The sequence below is a fragment of the Heterocephalus glaber genome, unplaced genomic scaffold (genome assembly GCF_053883595.1).
Source record: "Heterocephalus glaber isolate CG9 unplaced genomic scaffold, H.glaber_assembly_v1.0 deba00001538, whole genome shotgun sequence".
In the NCBI taxonomy this organism is placed as follows: domain Eukaryota; kingdom Metazoa; phylum Chordata; class Mammalia; order Rodentia; family Bathyergidae; genus Heterocephalus; species Heterocephalus glaber.
In genome coordinates this window covers 7,771,640-7,785,563 of record NW_028258333.1, presented here as the reverse complement: position 1 = coordinate 7,785,563, position 13,924 = coordinate 7,771,640, and the positions used below count along the sequence as shown (strand labels likewise).

The 13,924-nt window shown below is 34.6% G+C and overlaps 1 protein-coding gene across 1 annotated transcript; it reads right to left on the bottom strand.

Moving 5' to 3' along the window:
* Nucleotides 1-7,943: 7,943 nt before the first annotated feature.
* Nucleotides 7,944-9,084, bottom strand: LOC101706832 (suppressor of cytokine signaling 5-like). Its single transcript, XM_087189472.1, has one exon. The coding sequence runs from the start codon at nt 9,015-9,017 to the stop codon at nt 7,944-7,946; it is 1,074 nt and encodes a 357-aa protein (XP_087045598.1). The 5' UTR covers nt 9,018-9,084.
* Between the last annotated feature and the right edge of the window lie 4,840 nt (nt 9,085-13,924).

Genomic DNA, 13,924 nt, shown 5'->3' with positions numbered 1-13,924 from the left:
GTCGAAGTGGATAAAATCCAGGAAATACACTGTGAAAAGAAAAGTAATTAATTTAGTTAAAAAAATTTTGGAAAACAGTAGATATGAGACTAAATAAAAATTTTATTTGCCACATATTTTACTACAAAGAGTAAAATTTGGTCCTTAAGGCCAGCGAATTAAATATTTCTATACATTTTTAATTGAGAACTATTCATTGCTAGCAAGGGTTCTCTTTATTCTCAGATATTTCTTTTTTTGATTATCTACAAGGAATTTGTAAAACAAGGACTTCAGTACATGTTATTATTCAATGTGTCCATTGCTTCACCCAACATTATTTGGCTTTTCATGCTGAAACTTTCATCTTAGATTCAGTTAAGGTTTGCAAAAAGCAGAAATTGCTTTTTTATAGAACATAAAATGACAATTTTGTTTTTCCAAAATATGAGATTTTAAGTGTGTGTTATGTATTTAACCAATCTAATATATTTGGAAATTATTAGGGCATTCAACTAATAATATATATAATATATATGTTCTGATTAAAAATATGAACACATTATACTATAACCATTGATGTATATTTGCATGATTCCTCAGGTGTAATGCCAGACAAAGATGTCAGTGATCTCAAATTTTGACATGCAAATTTTTATTTTATTACTTGTTTTGTTATTTCATTATTAGTTCATGTTTGCTGTAAATAATTATTATAATAGTAGTGCAGAGTTAGTACATATACATGACGTATCTTAATTTTTTTTATGACTTTCTTTTTCCATATCCTTTCCTCCATTTCTTGGATACCTGCTCCTGATTCTTTGTTTCATTTCATGTTTGTTGTGCACAATGATTATGTTCATTGTAGGGACTTTGTACATGTTATAGTTTGTGTCTAGATGTCCCCCCAAACCTTCATGAAGTCATAGTTGGGGCTGTGTCAGAGGTGGCTAAATCTAGAATGTGTAATGCTGCCATTAAGAGTGTGTGATTACTGAATCAGTCCACTGATGGATTTGGCACTGTCCTAATATCAGTAGCCTAGAAAGAGTATAAAAGGGACAGAAAGAAGCTGCTGAGGTTCCTTGTTTGCTTTGCTACCTTCTGCCCACCATGAACTGTTTCTTCTCTGAGATGCCACTGTGCCATGGAGCCAACCAGCCAATTAAGAACTGAAACCTCCAAGCAAGGCCATGACATATCCTGATGGCTGACACTGACAGAAGAGCTAAGAGGCTCTATGCATGGTTCCAAGACAGTGCCTGTGGAGACTTAAATGACCTTGTTAGATAGCAAGAGATTGACTTTATTTAATATAGGTCTCACTGTAACTTGGTCTTGAACATCCTGTAGAAAAGTATAACTATATAAGACAATAGCTATTTGAGTTCAGCAAAAGTTTTAAGGTTTTTTTAGCCAACATTGTTTAAATATTAAAAAATAAAAAAATAAATTTATTATTTGATTTTTCATCCTTTTACTGCCCCAATTAATAGAAATTATGCATATAGACAGCTAAGCCAGTCAAACTCACTATAGATCCTCACAATATATAGGGTCAAGGTATTGTTGGATGTGCTCACTTTTCCTAAAAACACCTTCATATAAAACATAAAGAAAGGGAGATATGTTGGGAGCAATACTACATAATTCTAGGGAAAAATCATTTGAGTAGGCCTATTTCTCCTACCTACAGGCCAGCTATAACACTCCAAAACACAATTCCATTTTGGCCTCAGGTCACAAGGGAGATCTCAATGATCCCATGATGCTGTAATGCTCCAGGACAAGACCACACCTGCGGGAGACACCCTGGGAGGAAGCAAATGTTCATCTATGTAGTTCCTGGGAGGAACTAAATCTTCATCTGCATAGTTCCTCATTGTTCTTAGATTTCCGCCGCCCCCACCCAGTCTTTTGTTACACCTTGTTCATCCCAATGTGATACTGAAATCTACATTATTCATTTGTTACATTTGTTTCTTCGGATGTACTAAATAAAAGGTGCTGCAAGCTAGGCCTTCTTGCCTTTGCCACCCAGAGCAGCACTGATCAGACCCCCCCCCCCAAAAAAAAGAACTGAAACCTCTATGAACTGTGAACCAAATAAGCCTTTCTTCCTTTAACTTTGGGTGTTGGGTATTTTGTCTCAGCAATGAGAAAGTTACTAAGACAGTACATATACAGAACACATCACAATTCTTTTTTCTTTTATCCCATTTCACAGCTGAATTTGTTTATGGAGTGTTTGTTCAGTTTTAGTACTGCATGAGAGGCTGAGAAAGTAGTCCAAAACTTTGGTGTAAAATTTGGGTGAAAATAGATTGACTACACAAAAAAATCAACAAAGAAATATCAGAGTTGAACCAAACCTTCAAACAAAATCACTTGATAAATATATACAGAGTATTCCATCCAATAAAGGAACGCACATTCTTCTCAGCAGCACATGGAACTTTATCCAAAATAGATCACATACTAACCAATAAAGCATGCTTAAGAATACAAAAGAATAAAAAATATACAATGTTTATAATGTGTATGAGATCATAGTTCATTGAAGCCAGAATTCATTGGCAAAAGAAAACACACAATTTAAGCAAGTTAACACTTGATAATTAAACAACACAGTCTTGAATAATCAATGGGTCACAAAAGAAATCAAGGGAGAAATAACATAGTTCTTAGAATTAAAGGATAATGCCAGTACAAAGTATCAGCTCTTATGTGACACAATAAAAGCAGTGCTAAGAAGGAAGAATATAGCTTTCAATGCCCACATGAGTAAAACAGAGGAAGCCCAAATAAATAACTCAGTGGTACAGCTTAAGGTCCTAGAAAAAGTGGAATAATCCATGTACAAAACTAGTACAAAAAAGTAATGAAATTAAGACAATAAACCATACAAATAATAAATGATATGAAAAGCTTGATCTTTGAAAGAATAAATAGTCTTACCAAAAAAAAAAAAAAAAAAATGAAAGAAAAGAAAAGAAAGACCCAAATCAATGCACTCAGAAATGAAAAAGGTGAAATCACAATAGATATTGCCCTAAATGTAGATTATTAGCAACTACTTCCCAAACCTGTCTGCCAATAAATTGAAGAACTGAAAAGAAATGAATAGATTCCTAGTTACAAATGAACTACCAAAACTGAAGAAACAATATATAAAAACCCTGAATAGTACATAAGAGGATATGAAATTGAAGCAGTAATAAAAATCCTGCCAAATAAGAAAAACCTTGATCACAATGGATTCACTTCTGAATTCTATAAGAACTTTAGGGAATATTTAACACCAATATTCCTCAATCACTTTAATAAAATTGAAAAGGAAGTAACACTCCCAAAGACATTCCTGAAAGCTAGCATTATCCTGATCCCACAGTGAGACAAGGATCCAACCAAAAAAGAGAACTACAGGCCAATCTCTTTAATAAACATGGATGGAAAAAATCTCAAAATGATACTGGACAAACAATGCAACAAATCATCAAAAAGATCATACATCTTGACCAAGGATGGATCAACATAGATAAATCAATAAATGTAAAACACCACATAAACAGCAGCAAGGACAAAGATCACATGATTACATTGATGCAGAAAAATCCTTTGACAAAATCCAGTACCCACTCATGATTTAAAATAATAATGCTAAAGAAATAGAAATATAAGGACCTTATCTGAATCTGAAAAGGTATTTTTGACAAACCTACTGCCAACATCATATGAAATAGGGAAAATCTGAAAGCTCTCCTTCAAAATAAAAAATGAGACAAGGACTTCCAAGGTCACCACTCCTGTTCAATATAGAACTTGAACCATTCAACAGACCACTCAGGAAGGGAAAGCAATAATAGGAAAGAAGAAATAGATATACTCCTAGTTATGATTATTACCAGGTGATATTATCCTCTACATAGAACAAAGAATCCCAACAAAGATTCCTAGATTAGTAAACAAATTCGATAAAGAAATAGGATACAACATCAACACACAAAAATGAACAAAATTTCTAATAATAATTTCTAATAATAAAGTCACTGAGAATGAAAATTAGGAAAAAAATACCACTCATGATACCAACAAGAAAAATTAAAATACTTAAAATGTAACCTGAGCAAGGAAGTGAAATATCTCTACAACAAAAAAGTACAGTACTGCTTTGAAAAACAAGGTAATATTTAAGAGAACATCAGAAAATGAAAAGATACACCCTGTTCTAGAAAGGCAAAACCAATATTATAAAAATGGTCATACTTCCAAAACTGATGTATAGATTTAACCCAATCCCTATCAAAATACCAACCGAATTTCTCACAGAACTTGATAAAACAATTCTAAAAATCTTACAGAACCAGAAGATATGCAGGACCACAAAGCAATCCTATGTAACAAGAACAAAGCAAAAGGTATCACAATCCCAGATTTGAAATTATATTACAAAGCTTGAGAGATCAAACAACATTTTACTAGCAAAAACTAGACATGAAGACAAATAGAACGGAATAGAGGATGAAAAACCAACCCAAGGCACATTCAGCTATTTCATATTTACCAAAAATGAAAAAAAAAAAAAAAAGACACTGGAGGAAAGATAGCTTCTCTTAACCAATGTTGCTGGGATTACTGGCTAACCACATGCAAAAAGTTGAAGATAGACTCAAACCCTCACCACGTGCTCAACTAAGATCTAAATGTATAAAAGACCAAAACAGTAAAACAGAAACAATCTGCTGGAAGATAAAATAGTAAAATTCTTGAAGACATAGATTTAGGCAAAGACTTTCTAAACAGAGAGCCCCAATGATGCAAAAAATAATACTAAGAATCAACAAATGAGACCATATCAAAGTAAATAGTTTCTGTACAGGAAGGAAACAACCAACAAAGAAACAATCTAAAGAATGAGAAAAATTTTGCCAGCTATTCCTTAGCCCACTTCTCAAAATGGACTCATTTTAAAAAGTCTTAAAACTTTGTAAGAAAAAAATCCAAAAGAAAATGAAAAAAGATCTTCAAACGAAAAGAGTAAAACAATACAAAAGACACTTAACAAAATTGGTTCCCCAAATAACTAAAATACATCTTAAGATGTGCTCAACTTCATTAGTCATCAAAAGAAGAAATTATACCTCAAATAAGACACCACTATGTATCCAATATTTGAGTAAAATTACATCAATATAAATGAAAAACACTGAGTTGGGATAATTTTTTTTTTACAGCAAATAAAACTCTTACATTCTCTTAGCAGTGTTGAAAATTAATATAATCACTGAGAAAAAGTTTTGAAATTGTCTACTAGATAAAAAATAATACATATTCTCACATCCAGTGGTTCAGCATTTCTCAACTGCGGGGTAGATTTGCCCATGTAGAGACATATTAATCAGTAGAAGCCAGAAATGATTCTGACTTATTTTTATTTATTTTTGTAGCACATATTTGTGGTATGTAATGAATACATTCATTATCCCGACAAAACTCAGGAGCCTGAGGCAGGAGGATCACCATGAGTTCAAGGCCAGCCTGGACTGTATAGTGAAACCTTGTCTCAAAAAAGAAAAAAAATTCATCATGTAGAGTTGGTACTCAAACATATTAAACAATTCGTCATTATAACAGAAAGCCTTTATAAGAAAGGATCAACCACTTCAAAATACAAATATTTCCAAAGGTGAGAAACTCTGAATCAATTCCACTCATAGAGATACAAAATACTAATATATTCCTAAAATCTTAGGAATATTTTTGTTTATATAACAGTTCCACAGTTATTACTTAACTGCTTATACATACTAAAATGATAAGTTGTTTTGTATTCATACAACAGAAATTTATATTTCACATGTAACACCTTTTGAACACATTACAAAAGAAAAGTTCTAAAAGGTATTTGAATATAAAACTCTAAAATATGTACACACTGCTTTTCAATAACTACCTTATTGTTTTAAATCTTACACTGGAAAATACTTTCCCCTAGCTCCATTTACTTTCAGGAGTCTTTCCATATTGTTTATCTCTCTACAGGTTATATCAGGGATAACTAGATTTATTTTACAAAAAAAAATGAACTCTTAATTATGTTATCCACTTGCTGGCTTTATTATGATGACCTTTAAATGTCCAGTGATAAAAACATCTTATTACAATTCTTACTTAAAGAAGTGTTGGAAAAATAACAATTTGGTAACTTGAGTAGTCTCTTCCTCATACAGTGGAAAGTTGTAGAGATATAAATATGAACAAACCTACTTTTTTGTTTACAAGGAGAACATCAAACATACTTTATTAGCACAAAATAAGCAGCCATAACCAGGCACAGCAAGCAGAAACATACATTAGCAGTCAAAGGGTTAGTGTTGCATACAAATATAGCTTTTCTCTGTTGTAGCCTTGGCAATAGCCATAGGGATAGAAAATGACCTTCTGCAGCAACTGGTAAGGAAGCTAAGGACACTCGCCAGCGGCACAGAGCACAGTAACAAAGGACACAAGAATGGATCAGGCTACTGTAGTGCAAATGTCTAGGACAGGACTGAAGATTCAGTTCAATACTACGAGAACACTAGAACTTGGTAATACTTCCCAAAGTGCTCACTCAAGTTGTATTACATACTATTCTGACAAAAAAGGTGTCATTTACAGTTACAATGTTTGTACAGTACGTTTTAAATCTGCAATTTGTTTCAAGTTTTTCCATGAAGAATTAATTGCCCTGAAGTTCTATAAATCATAAACAATTCAGCTAAGAGTTTACAACGAAGAGATAAATACTGCCATCCAAATTATTAATTATTGTTTAACAATAATCTCAACTTCAGCACCCACTGTAGTTACTACTATCTGACTTATTGGGACTATTCCTAGTCTCATTTCTTCATGGTTCATAAACTTGTCTTGGACACAGGAAACATCCAACTTTAATGAAACAATGTTTAGACTGCAGGTGTCAACTTAAAAAAAAATCACACATGGGACTACAACTGCAGCAGCTATTTCACATGCCTGTTTTAAGTTAAAGTGTTCATTGAAAAAAATTAATATCTAGGGCCTTTGAATTAAATTCTATTACTAAACTTGGTAAGTCTGAAATTTTAAGAATGACTATTTAGAAAACCTGGTTTAATTAATAGTACCTTCCAAAGAAGACAAAAGGAGACTGACTATAAACTACATCAATGCTCAAGTGAACTGCACTATGCCCTTGTGGTCAGAAAGTTGAATTATTTTTTTCCCCTAAAAGGAAGGCAGTCTTTTAAATTTTTTGGACTTCCAAGCTAGATTTATATTAATTACAAACATCACTCACTTCTGGAAAGTTATAGAAAAATTCTTAGAAAAAATAATTTCAAACATTAGTCACACCTTTGAAATACTCATCCAATACTAATAATTTGTTCTTTAGTAAGAAATAGAATCCTTCATAGCAAATGCCCCACAGTTGCCTCACTCAATTACTACAGCCATTGAAAACCAAACTGTTAGCTAAACTGGCAATGTTTTCATTGCTTTACTAAACACCTGTTGTTTCAGTAGGCACCACGTTTGTCTGAGTAAGTAACAGCAGACTGCATCTGACAGAGACTACACTTACAGACTGTGAGAAAACCTAACACTGATACTGTGTTTCTGAGAGGTGTACTGATGCACAGGAAAGCAAGCCTAGTTAATGCCCTTTGGGAACAGAAGAGTTTCCTTTGCCTTGACTGGTTCTCGTTCTAACCGGCGAACCCCAACCTTTTGTTTATGATAATACTCCTTTAAAAAATCCTGTAACATTTATGGTAGAGGGAGCCCATCAATTCCATTGTAGGTAGTTCACCTGCAGATGACTGCATGGCAGATGAACTGCAGGCTTAAAGGAAAGGTCCTATTCAGAGATACAGTAAGCAATGGTTAAAAAACCATGCAAGAACTGGGGTCTTTATAATGTTCTAGAAGTCCTGTTACAGTGGAAGAGTGCAACACCATGGGCCGTGGGCATCAAAACTGAAGTTGTGATTCCACTGTTCAAATAGGGCATGCAGGGATCTGTTGTAGCCGTGTACGCTCACAGAGAAGAGGTAGTCCTCTTGTCCAGAGTCCCTGAGCAAAAATGTGCCTTCAGGTTTCCCTTCCAGAAGAGCTTCTGCTTCATAGCGATCCATCACTCCCCAGTAATAGGGATTCCCTGTAAACTGAAGCAAATCCGGCACGAGGCAGTGTATGTAATCAATCTGTGTATGGACTTTCCAAGCTCCCTGTGTGCTAATATGAGCATGGCTGTCTCCAGACACCTGGCGCTGCTTCTGCCTCCGTGACTGCAAGCACAGGGTGGTTGTGTCCTCTTCTGAGTCACAAGTAGCCTGTGGAATTGCAGAACTGTCCCCACTCATTTCTGTCATTCCAGGAGCCAACTTTGGTCCCAGTTTATATAAGGGATTAACCTGTGCAGGAGCTTCAAATGTATGTATTTGTGCATTGGGAGGGGGATCCACCTCTTCTTCAATACTAAACCGTCTTCTCTCTCTAAGTCTGTCTTCATCTTCTGTAGAAACCAAGGACGGATCAAATGTATCAAAAAAGGTTGAATGTGGGCTCACGAAAGCTGTATGCTGTTTAATCAAATGCCATTTTGGGGCTAAATCTGAGCCAGCAGGAAAAGGGCATTTCTCGAGCATCATTTCAGAAAGATGTGTTTTTCTTTTATTGGAAAAGAGGGGCTTCGACTGCTTGGTGTAAGTTCTCATGGGAAAACACGAGCCCACAGGGTCCTGCAGCCCCTGTCTCAGAGAGCGGTTCCCAGCGGTTCTGCTGGAAACACTGTCCATGTCGTGCACTGAGCTCACTCCAAAGTGCCTCTCTCCCCTTTGCAGTCCACTTCGAGCTCTACTAAACTTTTTATAAGTATCCAAAGAACTCTGGGTCTCTGTGGAACAGGAACGTGTTTTCCTCCCACCCCATGGGGCATGTCGAGAGTAGGAATCTCTCCTTGCGAGTCCTGTTCCTGGGATGACACATGAATCAGTATCCTTCTCCATGCTTATTTCAACAATTTGAGGGATTTCGGTAGCACAGCTTTGGCTTCTCCTTGGAGAATTCTTTGAGGGACTTCATCCCAGCTGTAGGCAACATTTTCTCTTAAGGGACTGACTGCTTTGCTGCTGAGGAGCACAGTCTGCCAGACTGATGTTCATCTCTTTGACAAACACCTGTTGGAGTTCATGTCCATATTCTCACTATGGTTTCCTCCCCCATGACCGGAAAGATTCTGACATACGTATTTTGGAGGTATTCCATATTTCTCCCACTTTATCCATTGGTTATTAGATCTTCCTCCGACCAGAAAAGCAATTCTCCGGAAACGCCGCGGAGCTACTACGCGCCAGCTCCCACTATGAGCGGCGCGGCGTGCAGGGGGCCCGGGCCGCGGGTCCCGTCCTCTTCCCGGCCGGCCCAGCCAGGGAGCTGCCTGCGCCGGCGGGGAACCGGGCAAGAAGAGGCGGCCGCTAAGGGCGACGGAAGGGGCGCTCTCCGGCCGGCCGCGGCGCACGGGCGACCTCATCCAGGGCACCTGCGGCCAGGCAAGACGGGCCCCAAGGCGCAGCCACCGAGAGGGCAAGCGAGCCTGTCCGCCGGTGCGTCCCGTCCCCTCCGAGCGCCCAGCCAGCCTGGCCTCCCTCCAGACAGAACCCGGGGACCCCAGCTCCGCTGGCTGCCCCCGCCAGGTCCCCACCTCCGGTCCTCCGCGGCCTCCCCCCTTCACCCTTTCCCTTCCCCCCTCCAAACCTACTTTCGATTCAAGTGTAAATGGATTGTGTCATATAGAATGAATTTGTTAAAGTAGGGACTCAAAGGGCCATTTATGTTGAGGCTGTGAGAAAATAAAAATCTGGATAGACCTCAATCCTTGATGTCATTAGTTGGTCTTTCAGATACAGTTTATGCCTATGTTGGTGCAGGACATTGGGAATGGATTGCATTAATGAGCTCTTTTCTTCTATGGTTACTGCTAAATTTAATCAATGGGCAATAATACCAGGAGACCAGGAGAAAAATCAAGTGAGTTGGGACAAGTAATTACTCATCTAGATAATTTCCTGTTAAAGCCCTTAAATTGTTGTTTTGAGTATCTAAAATTCTTCATCTTGTCTAGGAATACTTAACGTTCCAATCCAAAGTAGGGAAAGGATACTGCATCATCATTTGATTTTCTAAAAGTTTATCCATGTACTCCCAAACATTTAACTAGTTAACCACAGCAAATCTTCCAATATGACTGTTCATATTCCTTCTAAAATTTTATGCTTGATTCTCCTTTGATTTTCTGCATAGAAGATATGAATAGCATCACTAAAAAGTAATGCATTTTCCATTTTCATTTTTTATTGTTATTATTATTCTTAGCTTGTGTTTATGACATTCTGTATAATTACATTCATCGTGGGTATTTGGTATCTGCACATGGCATATCTAGACGGAGGGAGGAAGGAGGATTAAAAAACAAAGTATGTTACTTACATGCACCTAGTCTTCAAGATGAATCTCATTTTCATGTATGGCCAAAATATACTGATAAAAAAAATTAAAATTAAAAATATAGCCCAAAGAACATATGCCTTTCAAGATTTTGTTTCATTCAAATAAATTATTTTACTTATACTATTAGAATTTTTATGACTTATTAAGTTTATGCCTTTCTATAACTTGCCAAACATTTTAAGTAATGAATATATAATATTTGACCCCACTGCACATATTAAGTGAAGATCACTCCATCAATTTTGGTCATAGTTGATACCTTGGTGGTTGCTTTTTATATATACTAGTTTTCTTGCTTTCAAAATAATATAAACATTTCATTTGATTTTTCCAGCTTTACTAATCTACTGCTGAATAAAGAATTATCTCAAAATATAGTTCTTTAAGAAAAGATTTACTACTGGTTTACTTGCAATATAAGGTATTTAATATGGCTACTTTGTAAAGCCCATGTCACCTGAGAAGGCTCTCATATTCAGGCATTTCTTCAGTAGGGAATCTTCTATGAGTAGAGTTTAAAATCCTCTTGTTGACCTCACAGAAGTGTTGATTCTAGTTCCCAGCTGGGGCTCTCTGTTCTCACCTCATGAGGTCTCTCATTGTCACCTTGTGAGAAACCACCATGAAATGTGTGATTGTCACTGAGATACCATCAGTTTAATAGATTTCATTTACTAGTAACAGTTTATCTGAATATTACTATTATATAAATTCTTTTATTGGAAAATTTATGGTATATATTATTTATATTACATATACATAATAGTTTTCTGTTATGATGAGTTAGTTATAAAGTAATAAAAAAGACTGAAAACATAGAAATATTATCTATTGATCCAAAATGGAAATCTAAAGCATATTATTATTTAACCTAAAATAATTATTTAAAAAATGAAACACTTTAGTGAGTGTGTGTAAATATATTTTAAATTTCTTTTGAATTTTATATATTAATGTAAACTCATATGATGATCATGTTAGAAATCTACAATATTCTTCTCCTCCATTATTCCAAAGAGAAATTAGATGAATATTAAATACACTAAAATTTCTAAAAATATTTGATTTTCCTCCATTTTGTTCAACATTAAGCTGCAATGATATTACAGAGAGTTCAGCTAAGACATGTATAAAAATATAGTTATATATTTCTAAAAGAAACTTAGTCATAACACTGACTGCATATCATATGGGAAATGGAGTCCATAGATTTAGTCCAGACAAGGAATTGAACAAAGAGTAAACAACAAAACCAAAATTTTCAAGAGGAAAAAATATCGCAATTACTGCAAAAACAGTATCAGCAATGTTCAGCATTCAAATAAATGTTGGAGATAATTAGAGAAAAAGGCAAGTGGTCAACAGTGAGATTTTCAACAGAGTAATAATCAACAAGTTAATTAAAATTAAGTTTGCTAACAAGCTCAGTTTAGATCAACATGACAAAATACAAAATTGCGAAATTTAAAGATAAGTAAAAATAAATTTTCTAATCTGAAGATAAGGACATATTTCTTGGAGAAATATTAGAAGAATCTCACAGAGTTTAGGGCCATGTCAAGAATACCAATGTAAGTGAAATGGTAGTTAAAGGAGATCAGAGAGAGGAAATGAAAGGAAAAATATTGTAAAATGAAAGCATGAATATCCTCTCAAATTTGATAAAAAGATTTAATCTAAATATCCCAGAATATTAGAAAACTCAATTATGATAAGTATGAGATTTACAACTAGATCCATCATGATGAAATAACTGAAAGTCAAAACGAAAGAGAAAATATGGAAAGCAATAGGAAAACAGTAACTCACTGCATAGTAGGTAAGGAGCATGGGTATGTTTGGTGGCTGACTTTCATCTGAAAGAATGTTGACCACAAGCTTTGTAAAAGGATAATAGTATACTTAAAATAAGTCATTAACCAATAAAGAATCAATTTTCAGCTCAAGTTCAAATATGAAGGTGAAATCAAATACATTTTCACTGACCAGCAAGATTTAAAGGTTCCAGTGATTTTATGTCTTCACTAAATACTCCTGGTAGAATAAAGGAATGGTATGTCATATTGGGAAATGATTTACTTTGTCTTAAAATGTTAAATGTAAGCTAGTGATATGGCCTAGAATTCCAGTCCTAAAACTCTACCTCAGAGAAATGCATATATTCACAAAAAAGACACATATGAAAATATTTATAACATTATTATTCACAGTAGCACCAAATTTGAAAAGTCTCTGTGTATATTAACTTGTGAATTCTATAACAAAATATGGTAATTTTCCTTCAATTGTCTACTAGCATTAAAAAAGAACAAGTGTGTGTTACATTGCTGAAGAATTTCAGAAATGTCTGCCCAGTAAACAAAAGACAAGAAAGATTATATTTTATTCCATTTATATGAAAAGTCCAGAAAAGGCAAACTGTGAGAGATGGAAATTATATCAGTTATTTCCTATAGCAGAATAACTGCAAATAGGAGTAACACAATTTTTGTGCTTATGTAAACATTCTAATGGCTAGTGATGAGGATTGGGTAACTTTATAAATTTACAAAATCATCTATAAATTTTATAATTTTCCAAAATGAATTTTACACTTGAAATAGTTGAATTTTATTGTAAGTAAATGTTTATATAACTTTAAATATCAAATATTATCAAGAAATACTGTTTAAATCACCATTTCAACTCTTTTTTAAAAATTGATATCATATTTACTTTTAAGCAAAGAAACTATGTGGTGCACCCACTTTCCAATTCCCCTTCTGTCTCTCTTAGGCAGAAGCTTTCTTTCTCCCAATAAATTTTCCCTACTCTAAAAAGAAATAAAGAAAACAAACTATGTTATTGATATGATATGATATAATATGATATGATATAAATGTATAACACTGGGAAATTTAAGTTTTAATGTTAAATTTTGGAATTTGTTTTACAAAGTATGGTATTGAGGAATATATTACATTCATTTAACATAGAGAAATTATTCTTTAGTAATGTCACTTAATCTTGTAATCTAATGTTCCACTATATGTCTGTAGAAGATAGCCTAGAAACTAAACAGTTAAAAAACCTCAAGTGAAATGTCAGATGTATACTCATTTTATACTTCACCATACCAAGATAACAATACATAAGTTTTCATCAAATTTTCTTATATTTTAATATAAACATAAATTGTTACTCTTAGAAGTTTCTTTAAAACCACATATATGTGTGCTAATTCCAACTCCAGAATTTGGAGAAAAATAGTGTAAATCTATTTAGACATTTAAAATAAATTATGAATGAACAGACATTTCTCAGACAAAGAAGTAAAAGCAGCAAATAAACATATGAAAAAATATTCAATATCACTGGTCATTGGAGAGATGCTGATGAAAAAACACTGAGATTCCACCTTACCCCA